The sequence below is a fragment of the Cygnus atratus genome, chromosome 16, assembly GCF_013377495.2.
Source record: "Cygnus atratus isolate AKBS03 ecotype Queensland, Australia chromosome 16, CAtr_DNAZoo_HiC_assembly, whole genome shotgun sequence".
In the NCBI taxonomy this organism is placed as follows: Eukaryota; Metazoa; Chordata; class Aves; order Anseriformes; family Anatidae; genus Cygnus; species Cygnus atratus.
The window spans coordinates 2,990,114-3,003,591 of record NC_066377.1 but is presented as its reverse complement, the minus strand read 5'-3'; the positions used below and the strand labels follow the sequence as shown (position 1 = coordinate 3,003,591).

Below are 13,478 nucleotides of genomic sequence, written 5' to 3'. Positions count from 1 at the left end.
TACTCTTGGGTCCAGAGTTCCATACAGATATATTCCACATTAGGTTCCACACCTCAAGTGCCATGAAAGCACTCTGTATTACCTCACCCACCACACAGAGGCTTCCCAATAAACACTCCTTTTAAAATGAGTAGGCTTCTCAAAAACTCTCCAGGAGACAAACTACTACAAACACCTACAGTGCATTAGCTCCACTTTATGTTTTTGTTCCTACTGTCAGCATCTGTGATATGAGCAACCAGAAATATCTATAAGATGCCTGAGGGGTGCCAAGATTTAGAGGTGCACTCATGAGGCCATGCAAAAGCTTGCAACATAGACATCACTTCTGAAGAGCCTTTGAGATAAAATGGAGGTGTGAGGTTTGGCTCTTTGCTCACAGGCCTGCACATTTTTCCTCAAGGGTTAGTAACCTTAGCTTCAGCTGTATTCCAGACAGGTGCGGCATTTACCAAGATGAATTAAGAAATGGAAAGATGAAAAAACAGAATTAATGCTAAGTATGTATTTTCCTATGAAATTAGTTTTCTATTGAATAATTCATTTACATTTTATTTAAGTCTACATTCTAGAGCACAATATGAGACTTCTGGGAGTAAAAAGCTCAGAATGATGATGGAAAAACTACTATTGGCTTTTTTTTCCTGACAGTATAGTCAGCTTCTCCTGCACCTGTAAAACAGGGCAGTATTAATACTTACTTTATGCAGGAGCACCAAGAGGTAAAAGAAACAGATTCCTGTACAAAAGTATAAGACAACATCATTAAAAGCAAGCAGTAGTTTAATTTTTGTTCAGCAATTACAGAGCTACAATAAATGAAAGGCACAGAGAGAAACACCTTTTGATTTAGTAGATCAAGCTCCACTGTGACTTATGCCCTCGGAAAAGCTAATGGTATTATTAATGGTTAACTTTAGCATCCAGGGGTGCTCGAAACAAGGACACACCAAGGAAAAGGGAACATGCAAAACAAGAAATTGCACGCCAACAGTGAACAGGGGATGCCTGCAACAGGGAATTCAGCAGTGAAACGAGTATTAAAATCTTCTTAAACACATGTGGTAAGAGGCTTATACCATCTTAATGTAATAATAATTTTGCCTGCACACTCAGTGAATACTAACTAAAGTACATCACACTTTTAACCCACAAAAAAGAAAAAATACATCTTTGTGTTAAAGACTACCTTTTAACTAAGACCATAGCAGAGTATTTATCTTTCCTGACTAAACGCCTGTGTCTCCTTTGCTTCAGTGGTATCCTCAGCACCTCAACTTTCTGCCTCATTCCTTTCACTTCCCCAATCTTTTCCTGTATTAAAGCCTATTTTCCCTTAATTTAGGAAATTTACTCCTGGGTTACTGGTTTGAATCTGCATTGTCCTGGCAACACACAGAAACAGCTTTTTTGATGATCTCTATAATTCATATTTTGTCTTGGTTTAGGCATCCCTTACATAACATGATCATAGCTTCTAACTGGTTTGAACTGAAAACACCTCTGAGAAATCCTAGCAGAAAGATTAATGACTATCAATCAGCTTCTAAAATGGTCTAATAAGCACCTTATCTATCTCTCCTTCTTAAGTACCGGAAAAGCTTACGCTAAGATGTCTACAAACATCAACACTACTCTCCTTAAAACTTTTTTCCACTGCTTTCCAAAATCTTTTCTACTATTATGCACTCAATGCACCGAGACTTTCTTCTTCAGCTAATAGACCTGTATTTGTTTATCCCTTGAGTTTCCCTAATTGTCATTTTCCATTTAAAAAAAAGAAAACTATGTGCTGTATTTATGTTGTCTCACAAAAGACTATTTAGGCACTACCATAAAACTATAATTTTGAACAGGCACTAAGGCACCTGTGCAACATGAAGATGATGTCTCCCCACATTTGGGTTCATATGGTGGAAAAAAGCACAGGGATGTCACTTTTACTCTCTCCAGCCTTTCCCTTCACCAAGACAGTAACCTTTTTCAGTGTTTAAAGTCCTAAAAGATGATACTTACTTTATGCTCACCCGTTCTCAGTTCTTCCTCAGTGAGCGTTCTGGGGAGTCAGTTTCTACAGCCAGGTAAAAACTTGAGATGGAGTTAACCCATGAAAAGTCTAGGGATAAAAGTAAACAAGCAAGTTCTCATCCCTACTCCATCTCCACTTTTTAACAGATAATTTATCACTAAATCAGAAGAGACTATTTTCATTGGCTGTGCTCCAGCTTTACCTTTTTTTTGGTGCGCAAAAAGGGCTGTGTTCCCAGAGTCCAGCACATCAGCCAATATAGATACAACAGGTATCAAAGTAGTTTATCCTCTGGGTGCTTGATTCTTCAAGGCTCCTGATGCATCATGTTTCATAAAGACTAGATGAAGAGAGAAGCACTTTACCACGTGTTAATCATATTCACAATGAAAGCAATCCCCTCCCTTACCAAGGGACAGAAACTTAGAGCCTGTCCTCCCCCCACTCTCCCCAATTCTGGGTATACTTGCTCCCCCAATGTGTCTTTTTACAGGGATTTTAGTGACTTCTTCATGAATTAGTGATTTTGACTTATTGTTTACTCCACTTAACTCCAAATATTTGCCTCCAAAATACCTCTCTGAGAAGAAGTTTATCAAATTATAAATCACATAAAAGTCCTATAAAATGCACTGAACTACTTTAGCAGATATCCAAGTTTCTTTTATTCTCAATTTTGTAGTTTTTCCCCAAAGACCAACATTCTATGTTATTATTGGCCTCATTACTATAAGATTCTTTTAGGACAGTGACATATGATAGCCACAGGAACATTTCTAGAAAGCAAGATAGTTTGCTTCCATGCGTTGTAATCAAGTTTTGAAGGCACAAAAGCAGTGTGAAAGGTTTTCCCTAAGTAATAAAAGAATTATTTGATTCCATGTTTGTGGAATAAGTGATGTTTTTAACAGATGTTAGGCTTTAGTGCTAGGAAGAGGGGAAATGATATAGAAAGCTTTTGTCCTGAATTGTTACAGGGCAACAATTGTTTCTATCTTCCTATTCCTTTCTACTTTTGTGAGGCTTAAAGAAAAGTCATGCAAGCCATACAGGATTAGGTATTTCTAAATCTTTAAGTATTCCAGAATATGAGCACTGTGAACCTAAGTGCTTCTCTTCACTAAAAGCTGCAGCAGGCATTATACATGGGATGATTAAACATTTATTCAGGGAGATACAAGTTTAAAATAAAGGAAAACAGAAGGTAATCTGGCAGATATGTATCAAGAAAGAACTAGCATAAAATGTGTTACCTAGGGTACTGCTCAACCCCCCAGACACAGGGAGTTTTCATCACACCTAAAACATTAGCAGGGATAAATGGCCTGCATCAAGATAATTGAATAATAGCTTCATAAGTTATTGGTAAATTTTGGATTTTACCACATCAGGCTAATGCTGCCTTGGAAGGAAAGAAAAAAAAAAAAAAAGCTTCACTACAAATAATAGAATTCAGTATTATTTAACCACACAAAAACAACTGATGCTTTAGAAAGGTACTTGGTTTTCAGGCTCGGTAAGAAAATGCTTCAATAGCAACACTCAATATTTCCTTGTCGCAGTGATTATAACTCTTTTTCTCTCAAAGAAATGTTCAATCCCTAACCAGGTTTGACATTACCATAAAAAGCATAGGAAAACATAGAAAAGGAAAAGAGAATACATCTAGTCGTGATATTCTGCAAGTAGGTTACAAAGTTCTGCTGCAGTTGGTCAAATAACTGAACCTATGAAAAAACAGTGGTGAGCACTGCACAATCAAGCGTGCTGCCAAAAATCAGCTCACGCATTTTTTAATTTGCTTATTCAATATACTATCCTACTTTTTAGAAAGCAATTATAAGTTATTCTTTGTTCTTTACCTGTAAATAGCAGCTGTGATAACAGTTACACACTGTCTCCTCTCTGCTTGGGGTGTTTCCCTCTACAGCAAGCTCAGGAAACCCTTCCAAGTAGGGGCACCTTCCTCTTCTCTCTCCCTCTTAATGAGAATCTCCTGAGAAACTCCACCTTTTGGGGAGGAGCTGACAAGACTCAGTGAATCTAAATGAGAGATTTTACAGGGTTCAGAAGTACACGAAATAGAGTCTGAAGGTTTGTCTTTCCTTCTGAGTCAAATTAATTGAGAGTATTTTTAAATTGATGCCCAAAGAAAAGCCCTCTCCAATCAATAGCGGTATTTACTATGCTATAGCTTTCTTTGTCATATGACTAACAACTATTAGCATGTAGCACTTCGTATTTGAAGTTTGCTTTCCCAAAATTTGCGTTGTTTATAAACATTGAGTTTTTTTTTGGAGAAATAAGTTAAAATAAGCAATTATTGATTAAACTGTAGAGATTCTCAATTTCAATGTAGGGGCAATTGTAATGGATGTGTTTTGGAAGCTGTTTTATAGCAGAGTTACAACAACAAGAGTAAAAAATTAATAATTATAGCCCTATTCTCACTCTGTAAAAGTGAAATTAATTTTCCCAAGAAGTTTCACTTGTAGTATTTCACACTCAAAAGTTATACCTCTTAATTCCCGTTCTCTATTTAAATATATAATTTGTAGTGTTTTATTGTCTTTTCTATGGAGTGACTTGATTCCCAAACCCTTTTGGATCTAGCTGCAGTGAATTTATTAATTCTCCCAATCAGCCAATACAAATTTCGACAGAGATTGTAAATCAGAGCCATCAGCTACTGCAGTTCACAGCCCAGCATCGCAACTTAACTGGAAATTGGTGGAACTTTATGTTAATGTGCCAGGCTGTGACCTATACAAGACCCATTTCCATCTGAATTATCCTGGAAGATTGGTAGGGCCAATTGGGCAGCAGTCAAGACTGAAATGTGCCAGTCACAGCTCAAGAACAACCGTGCTGGAAAGGCTGCTGGTGTGATGCCCGCTGTGTCTGCATAGCAGTTCCACCCTCACTCAGCACAGCGTGTTTGCACTGCTCCAGACCAGGGACGCGATCAGTGACTTTTTAATGATTTGATGTTGCCACCTCTGCCAGAGGCTGTAGGCTACAGCTTGGTGTCCCTGTCCCACAGGGGGCTGCAACGTGACATGAATTTAAGTGCCTGAGGGGAACAGGGGTGGCAATGCAGCAGGTGGAGGCAGCATGGAGCCTGCTGAGGGCAGGCAGGGAGCTGACGAGGCCTGGCCCCGCCGCCTCCACCACCCTCGCGGCGGGCTCGCCTCGCCCCCCCCACCCCGGGCTGCCTCAGGCGGCCGGCGGCCATCTTGTGGCCGGGCTCAGCCGCCCCGCCTCTATGGTAACCCTGGCGGACTCGCTCTCCCTCTCTATGGTACCGAGCCGCCCCACTTCTGCTCATCTCTATGGTCCTACCGCCCCGCCGGGCGTCTCGCTGGATGCGTTCTCTCGCACCTCTCCGGGCGCTGATTGGGGGAGAGGGGGGGAGATCTCGCGAGAGGGAGAGCGAGTTCTCGCGAGAGAGCGCGGCGCGCGGCGCGGCCTGGCGGAGGCGGCGGCGGGGCCCGCGGTGGTGCCGGAGCGCGGCGCGCGGTAAGATGGCGGCGGCGGCGGCTCCGCTCCTTCCCCCGGGCCCCGCAGCTCGGCGGGCGGCCGGGGGTGGGCGAGGGGGAGGCGCCGGGCTTGGGGCTGGTGAGGCCGGGAGCTTCGGTGGGCCGGGCCCCGGGAGGGCCGGGCCGCGGGGGGCAGCGTCTCGGCGGGCCCGGGGCGGGTGTGGGGTGAGGGAAGGGGGGGGCCGGGGGTCCCCGAGGGGAGGCCGGGGGACCCTGAGGGGACGGGGCTGGGGTTGTGGGGGGGTCGCGGAGTCGCGGTGTCCTGACCGGTGGTTAGGGAGAGCGCGCCCGGGGGGTGCTGTGCCGCTCCGGGGGCCTTTGGGTGCCGCCTGCCGCTGCCCGGGGGGCGTTGGGGCTGTGGGGGCGGTTTGGGAGCAGGGGAACGTGTGGGGAAGGAGCCGCGGTGGGAGCGCGCGCTGCCGCTCCTGGCTGCCCGGGAGCCATCGGGTGCCTGTTGCTGTTGTTGTCGCCGCCGCCTTCTCCTCCCCCTTTTGCCGCCCCTGTCGTAGTGGCTGGAAAGTAGAGGTGGTTAAACGCCGGCTTGCGTTTCAGAAAAGCGCTTTGATTCCAAGTCTGGAAAATGTGTAGTTGAGAAAAATGCTAGGAGATAATTTATTGGCATTGACAGGGTACTTTTGGGAACAACCACGCTTAGCTGGTATAAGCTTTTCTGCTGTACATTGGATAAATTACCTTGTGCTGTTTTGTAGCCATATAATATACCTATCTATCTAGTCCAAGTTCTGTTGAAAACTTTAGAGCAAATGTTTTTTACACAAGTTTTTCTTCAGAGGTTTGTTAGAAATTTTCTGGATAAACCGTGGTTTATTAGTGCTACATCATGGTGCTATGTGTCCTGTATAACTTTTATACAAGGTTTGTTTGTATAACTTTTATACAAGATTTGTGTGGACTGGAATTAAGAGTAAGCGCAAGAAGATGGTATTAAAATTTTGTGTTCTGATGATGGATGAAAGCAGCCTTAGAAACTGACTAGTAGCTGTCAAAGTGCAGGAAGATGGAGGAGAAAAATGTAAAAGTGGTTTGAGATAAAAGGATGTCTTTGGGATTGTTGATTTGAAAGATCTCATAAGAAAGATATAAAGATAGTAGTAGCACTCTTTGTATACATTAAACTTGATTTTAATTGAATTGTGCTAAATGAAATGCTTTTTTCTTCTTTATAGTAAGAGTCCAGGATGAGTTATGCAGAAAAACCTGATGAAATCACGAAAGATGAATGGATGGAAAAGCTTAATAACTTGCATATTCAGAGAGCAGACATGAATCGCCTTATCATGAACTACCTTGTGACAGGTAACAATCAGTAGTAATGCTGGGAGGCTCTTAAGTGCATGCTCTTTATTTTATCAGGAGAGATTATTTTGGTTAGAATATGTTACTACATAGAGTGAAGTTAAGGATTTTAAAGTTTCAGTGACTGCTGTTGGCTTCTCTTAGCAGCGTACAGCTGCTCTTGTATTTACTTAAGTGGACACTGACTCAATTATACTAGATCAGAGACTTAGCAGATATCATGCAATAGAAATTACACTTGCTAACCTTAATTCTTGTGCTGAAAGATTAAAAAAAAAAATATTTTTTTGGAATTCTGTTAACAAAAATGACCTGCTTTTGTATGATAATTTTTTTTGTGCAATTAATACAGAACTCAAGACATGTTGCTGTTGTTAAATAGCACTCTTAAAGCTGCACAGAACAACTATCAGAAGCAAACTCTGACTGTCCAGAAAGATAGACTCTGAAAGAGCACTGTTCTCAAAATACTTGAGACCAAAAATATTAAGCCCTTCAGCACCATAGCCTCACTTTATTCGTAAAGCAATCAAAAACTCTTGGAAGTTGTCCCTAGCAATTATGATGCATACCATCAGAGTAAGCTATACCAGGGTGGAGGCATTTATATCTGATCTACACCCCTGTTTACGTTAGTGCGTGGCTGGAGTTTCTGGGATGAGGGAAGAGCATCTTAGTGGCCTAGTAAACTATGCTAAATCACTTCTGTGCGTATGAAAGCATAACTCAAGGTTTAGAATAGATGTTACAACTTTTTCTCATACTAACACTACATTTTCTAGAAAAGCAAAAATAATCTTATTTTCCTGTTTATTCTTATTAAAACTGTATAAAGGTGAATGGGATAGAGGGAGAAGCAAAACCACCCAAATTTTGAAAATGTGAGCCCGTTTTGGAATAATTACAGTGCTCTGTTAAAGCTTTAAAGTTAAGAAGTATCGGAATACATCTGGCACGCATCCTTAGAGAATGAGGGCACTTGAGTTAAGAATGAACTAGGCGTGTACTGCTAGATGCGTGTTGGATTAGATACCTACATAAATAAATACATAAAGAATTTTTCAGAAGTTCAGAATTCCTATTTAAATCACAAAAATACACGAGCAATACTGAAATCTTTCCATTTAAGCTGGTGTTTGGTTTTTTTTTTAAGTTGTTTGATGAAACTGATTTTATATGTAAAATGTTTCTGTTTCAGAGGGCTTTAAGGAAGCGGCAGAGAAATTTCGAATGGAGTCTGGAATTGAACCCAGTGTTGATTTAGAGACTCTCGATGAAAGAATAAAAATTCGAGAAATGATATTGAAAGGACAGATTCAAGAAGCCATTGCATTAATAAACAGCCTCCATCCAGAATTGTTAGATACGAACAGATACCTTTACTTTCATTTGCAGGTAAGGACAGGTGGCAAACTTTATTTTTGTCCTAGAGGTTGCTGAAGGACTGGAAAAAGTAGTTTGACTTTTAGGACTATGTTAAAGGGTTTGTGACTGAATGTGGGTGCAGTTTCAACTGATTGTTCTTGGAATCGTTTTGTAGCAGTGGGAAATTTTGTGGCATGGTGCAGTAACTATCATATACAATTAATTAGTAACATGAAAATATCTAACAGCAAGAATGGTCTGTGATCTGCCAACCTCAGAATTATCACTAATCTGGATTTCTTGTAGTTCCTTTAGTAACATATGTTTCTAAAACATGTAACTTGAAAGCATCAGGTCACCTTTTTCAGTAGATTTCGTTAACAAGTCAGTTGTTTAACACGTTTAGAATTGACTTTAAACTGTCAAATTACGCATTAGCATTTGTCTCAAATTACATACTAATGACTGAAGATTATGGTCTTGAAATACTGAAGAAGTTTATTTGTTTAGCTAATATGCCTATGCTTTTTTTTTTTTTTTGTATGTAGCAACAGCATTTGATTGAACTGATTCGGCAGCGTGAGACAGAAGCAGCTCTAGAATTTGCTCAGACCCAATTAGCAGAGCAGGGCGAGGAGAGCCGGGAATGCCTGACAGAAATGGAGCGTACGTTGGCTTTGCTCGCCTTCGATAATCCTGAAGAATCACCGTTTGGAGACTTGCTTAACATGATGCAGCGACAGAAGGTAGTACTTTCTCAAAAGGAAGTTGATATCTTATATTTGTTTCTGCTAAAAATCATGTCCAAATATTTTTGAAGTGTTTAGAAAAATGTATGTAGCAGTATTCAAAAGAACAGAAGTATTTCTTAAGCAGGATTCACAAAACTGATGTTACCGTAATCAACTATTTGGCTCTCTCCCTTGTTTTCTCCAGGCTTTTAGCATATGGAGCTTTGTCGTGGCCACGTTCTGAGGAACCAACAAGCTGTGTGTGACATTATCCATGTCTGTGTGACGTTACCAGTGTTAATCATAGGAAAACTACCGCTAAACTCCAGTATTTCTTTTCCAGGTTTGGAGTGAGGTTAATCAAGCTGTTCTAGACTATGAAAATCGTGAATCAACACCCAAGTTGGCAAAATTACTGAAACTACTACTGTGGGCTCAGAATGAGCTAGACCAGAAGAAAGTGAAATATCCCAAAATGACAGACCTCAGCAAGGGGACGATTGAAGAACCCAAGTAAAATGTGTGCAGATGGACATCAAACGATCATAGTACTGCACAGTATACATTTATATCAGTCTGTGACTGAAATATTTTTACTACAGTACAGCACTCAATTCAGATTTTTCAATGAACATCTAATTTGAAGGGAGAAAAGTCCCTTTTAAATGCTGCAAAAACTGCATTGAAAGGCGCTGTATCTCTGAAAGTCTGACTTAGGCTATGCACTATAATACATTTTTAAAAAAACAATTAAAGAAGACAGGAAAAATAGCATTTTTAAAAGTACAAAACTCAAGCTTTCCAATTGGCTACTGATGCCTAGTTTAGTGGCCAGTGAGTTAATATGGAGTTATATTGGCAACTATTCAGTTACGTTTAACTGTCTCCTGTTTGAAATATGTATATAGAACAGTGAATATTTTCTACCTTTAAGTTATAGCCAGATATACATTCCCCTTAAAAGTAACTGGTCAAGTTTTCATCTATAAACTTTGCAGTAAGGTCAACCTTTTGCCTAGGAAATAGTGTACAAACTTGTAAATCTTAATTTAAGGACTTTTTTTTCCTTGTTTCTGAATTTTTGGTGCTTTATATGGTGAGAGCTATGTTCATAATGGATCAGTGACCCATCTTTTTCACGAGGAGTATTGTTGGAAGTAAGTTCGTTCTTAATTTTCACGAATGACCAAAATGGCCCACAGAGGTGTTTGAGAGTTTTTCTGACAGGGACCTTTCTCCCGCTGTGTTGAATTTGCAGCTGTAGGCACTGCAGTGATTCCAGCAGGCTACTGAAGCTTTGACAGCCACTGGATTTTTGTAAGCTAAAAGATGTACTTGTGCTAGGAAATGACGTGGGGGGAGAGATGCTCATTGAAGCCTCTGATGTATCATCTTGTGCAGGATCTGCCTTTATGCTTGCTGAATAAGAATCGTAGTTTTACAGCTACTTGGGCTATTTTTATGCCTTGAGCGGAGCAGGGCTGTCTTTAAAGACCGAAGTTTCCATTTTCTCCATTCTTCCATACCTTTCTGAAGAGATGCAGTTCATCTTCACCTGTATTACTTTGTTTACTGACTGTCCTCACTCCAGTTAGGATTATAGTTTTAACGTTTTACATGTGAAGTCCAGACTTTCAAGTCAACAAATTGTAATCTTCTGGGTATGGGATGTTCAGGTCGACTTAATTTTACAGCACTGTTCACTGGTACACAACCGGTGGTAGAAAGCACTAATCTTGCCAAATTGATCTCTAGATTTTTAGGTCCGTATATCAAGTTATTAAAGATTTGCTGAACAAAGACCGACCTGATGGATGAAGTAGCTTAACATCACGAAACACTGGCAGTTGTCATACCAGTCCCATACTGTACATAATCTAGTCTAGTATCGTAGATATTACCCTGTAGAATGAAACTTAGTTTTCACTTAATTTTACTGGAATACTTATGCATTAAACTGTATAAAGCTTTGCAGATACACCTGATTTATGGAAACTAACAAAACCTGTTACTGATTGCATTACTGTGAACACTGTTTACTTGTGTAGCTATATTTTGTGGGGGGAAACCGTTGTTTGTTAAGCAGCTATTAGAGATGCAGAGCACCAAGGTTAAGCTAGATGATGGATATAACAAAATGATTTGTTCCCATTTATTAATGATAGTTTCGTTCTGCACTTTTAAGGCATTTGTGGCATGGAGGTCTTGAAGTTGACACATAACAAACAAGCTATCAGTTACCCCCCAACTACAACAGCAGTCTGGCTTTCCTTCACCCAGACTGGTTATTCTAACACCAAAATTTTAACAGTTGTATTCTCTCTCTCTCTCTCCTTTTTTTTTTTTTCCTTTTTCCAGTCGGTTGATGTCTGAAAACCATGTATAACTTTTAGTTTGTGAGAAACTGTATGGTTAATGTAACTTTGTTTAATAACAAACTGCAGAAACAAAACTGGAATAGCTCTAATTTCTTCACGTATAACTGATCAGCTTTTCCTCCATTCTGACACTCGTCTACTAAATGTCATCTAAAGCTTCTCCCGGATGAAGTGGAAAGTGGTGCGTTTTTGTGGCATGACTAGCATTTTTCTCCATGAGAAATGCAGTATTACAGTCCTGGTTGAGAAGTTCACTGTACTTCTAGAACGCTACATTAATTTCATATAGTATTTGGGCAGAGATTGAGCATAGATTACTTGAATTTTCACTAGCTTGTTTTTTTTCCATTAAAAATAAACATGTTTTTTAAGGAGTTTAATATAAAATTAGTATAGAACTATTTCACTTTGTTTTTATGAACATGCCACATTGATAAGCAGCTTTAATCTGTAAAGTTTTTGGTAACTGCAAGAAAATATTCGAAAGCTATGCATTTTAGAGAAAGCATAAAGGTAGTCATAATGGTACTTCTAAGGATCTTTATATTAGTGTATATAAAATAGTTTGCATATACAAATATAATATATAATCTGTTTGAAATATTCTTGAATGGTAGGGGCTGTGAAACATATAATTTATGGAAATATTGTACACAGTAAACAGACCTCTGTCAGTACACGAATGAACTTTTGTCATATGCATGAGAAATGTCTTATTTGGTGACTACTAATGAATGGGATTTTGTTAACCCATTTTTGTTAGATAACCACTTTAACAAATACTATTAAATGCCACTTTGATCAGTTTGCTTTAGTGTAAAAATACATATTTTGTTTCACTTAATTTGGAACTGAGAATACGAGACTGACTTTTGTATGAAGATTTGTTCCAAACACGAAGGTGGCAAACAAATCTGGTAATTAAATGTGGCACACACTAATCTCGTTCTTCCCCCAGCCTTTCCTTTGTTGAAAGAAAGCAAGATTTTTTTCATTAATGCTATGAACATAACAAAGTTGGGTTGTAAAATATTTTGTCTTATATGCCTCTGCAAAAAGACTTTATATCAAGTGTGTTTTGATTAGGCTACGAATCTCACTCCTTCTCCAAAACCTATCGCCTCCCTAATGACTGTCTCTTGGCTGTTACCATGTTTCTTTTCTGCCTGTCAAATCTAAGCTAAACTCTGGTTGCTTCTGTTGTACAATGGAGTGATTTGTAAAAGGTTGTGGATAATGGGTTTCCATGAAGATGAAGTACTGGCAGTACTTTCTGAGAAATACTTACTGAACCGTTTAATTTTATCTAACTGGAAAACCAGAGGCTGTTGCGCAGAAACTTAACAGCAGAATTTTAAGTAAAGCATTTCCTCTCAAGACTTTTGAAGAGGCAAACATACAGAGCTTGAAACCAGGTGAAGTACCTCTCTCAGTCTTAAGATGATTTCACTGAAACACTTTCTGCTCCTTCCACCCGCATTAAAAGAAAAATTGAAATGAATGTGGAGAGCACTTATGTAGCATTAAAAATCTGTGAAATTACCTGGAAATAATTCCGTCTCCTTTCCACTCCTTGTACATATAGGGGAAGCCATTACATTATTCTAGGGTGATTTTATTGTTTTTAATTTGTAAAATTTATGCTTTGTATGCTTGAATATAAGCTTAAAAGCATTACTTAAAAATTCCTTGACTAGTAGATGAGTGTTGCTCAACTTATTTCAAACCATTTTCTGTCCAAGTTCATTATGAAGCTTATTAAATTGAGTTGGAGTGTGATTCCTGTGTGTCTTATCTTCACGGGTTGCCAGGCCTCCTGTTGTCAGCAGCTGAAAGCATCCTTCAGATACTTGGCTGAATATAAAATGATAACAAGGAATACTTTGCCCTATGTCTCCCTTTACACTACAGCAAGTTGTGATGGGTTCTGACCTGCACTGTAGATCTTCTCTGTTTAGAAACAACTGGTCAGTATTAGTTTCTGCCATAAAGTTCTTAATGACAAAGGAACAGTAGAATTCATGAGCAAAGCTATCTGTCCCCAACCCTGCTTGTCAGGTAGGACAAGTGCCTGGTGACAGGACGAGGGGGAATGGGCGAAAGTTGCAACAGGGGAGTT

General features: G+C 39.7%; 1 protein-coding gene and 1 long non-coding RNA gene across 3 annotated transcripts; one reads left to right on the top strand and one right to left on the bottom strand.

The window, feature by feature from the left end:
- Positions 1-2,263: 2,263 nt before the first annotated feature.
- On the bottom strand, positions 2,264-5,427 carry LOC126913495 (uncharacterized). Its single transcript, XR_007708896.1, has 3 exons — positions 5,372-5,427; positions 3,892-4,072; positions 2,264-2,369 (listed from the first exon to the last, which is right to left on the bottom strand). It is a non-coding gene; the product is annotated as an uncharacterized LOC126913495 (long non-coding RNA).
- GID8 (GID complex subunit 8 homolog) lies at positions 5,280-13,138 on the top strand. Of its 2 annotated transcripts, none has more exons than XM_035547993.1 (5): positions 5,280-5,548; positions 6,756-6,885; positions 8,084-8,280; positions 8,799-8,996; positions 9,325-13,138. In XM_035547993.1, exons 2-5 carry the CDS (start codon positions 6,768-6,770, stop codon positions 9,496-9,498), a joined length of 687 nt encoding a protein of 228 aa, XP_035403886.1. In that variant the 5' UTR covers positions 5,280-5,548; positions 6,756-6,767; the 3' UTR covers positions 9,499-13,138. The 2 variants fall into 2 exon arrangements, with proteins under 2 accessions (XP_035403886.1, XP_035403887.1); XM_035547994.2 differs by having other exon boundaries at positions 5,441-5,548; positions 9,187-13,138.
- The last annotated feature ends 340 nt before the right edge of the window (positions 13,139-13,478 follow it).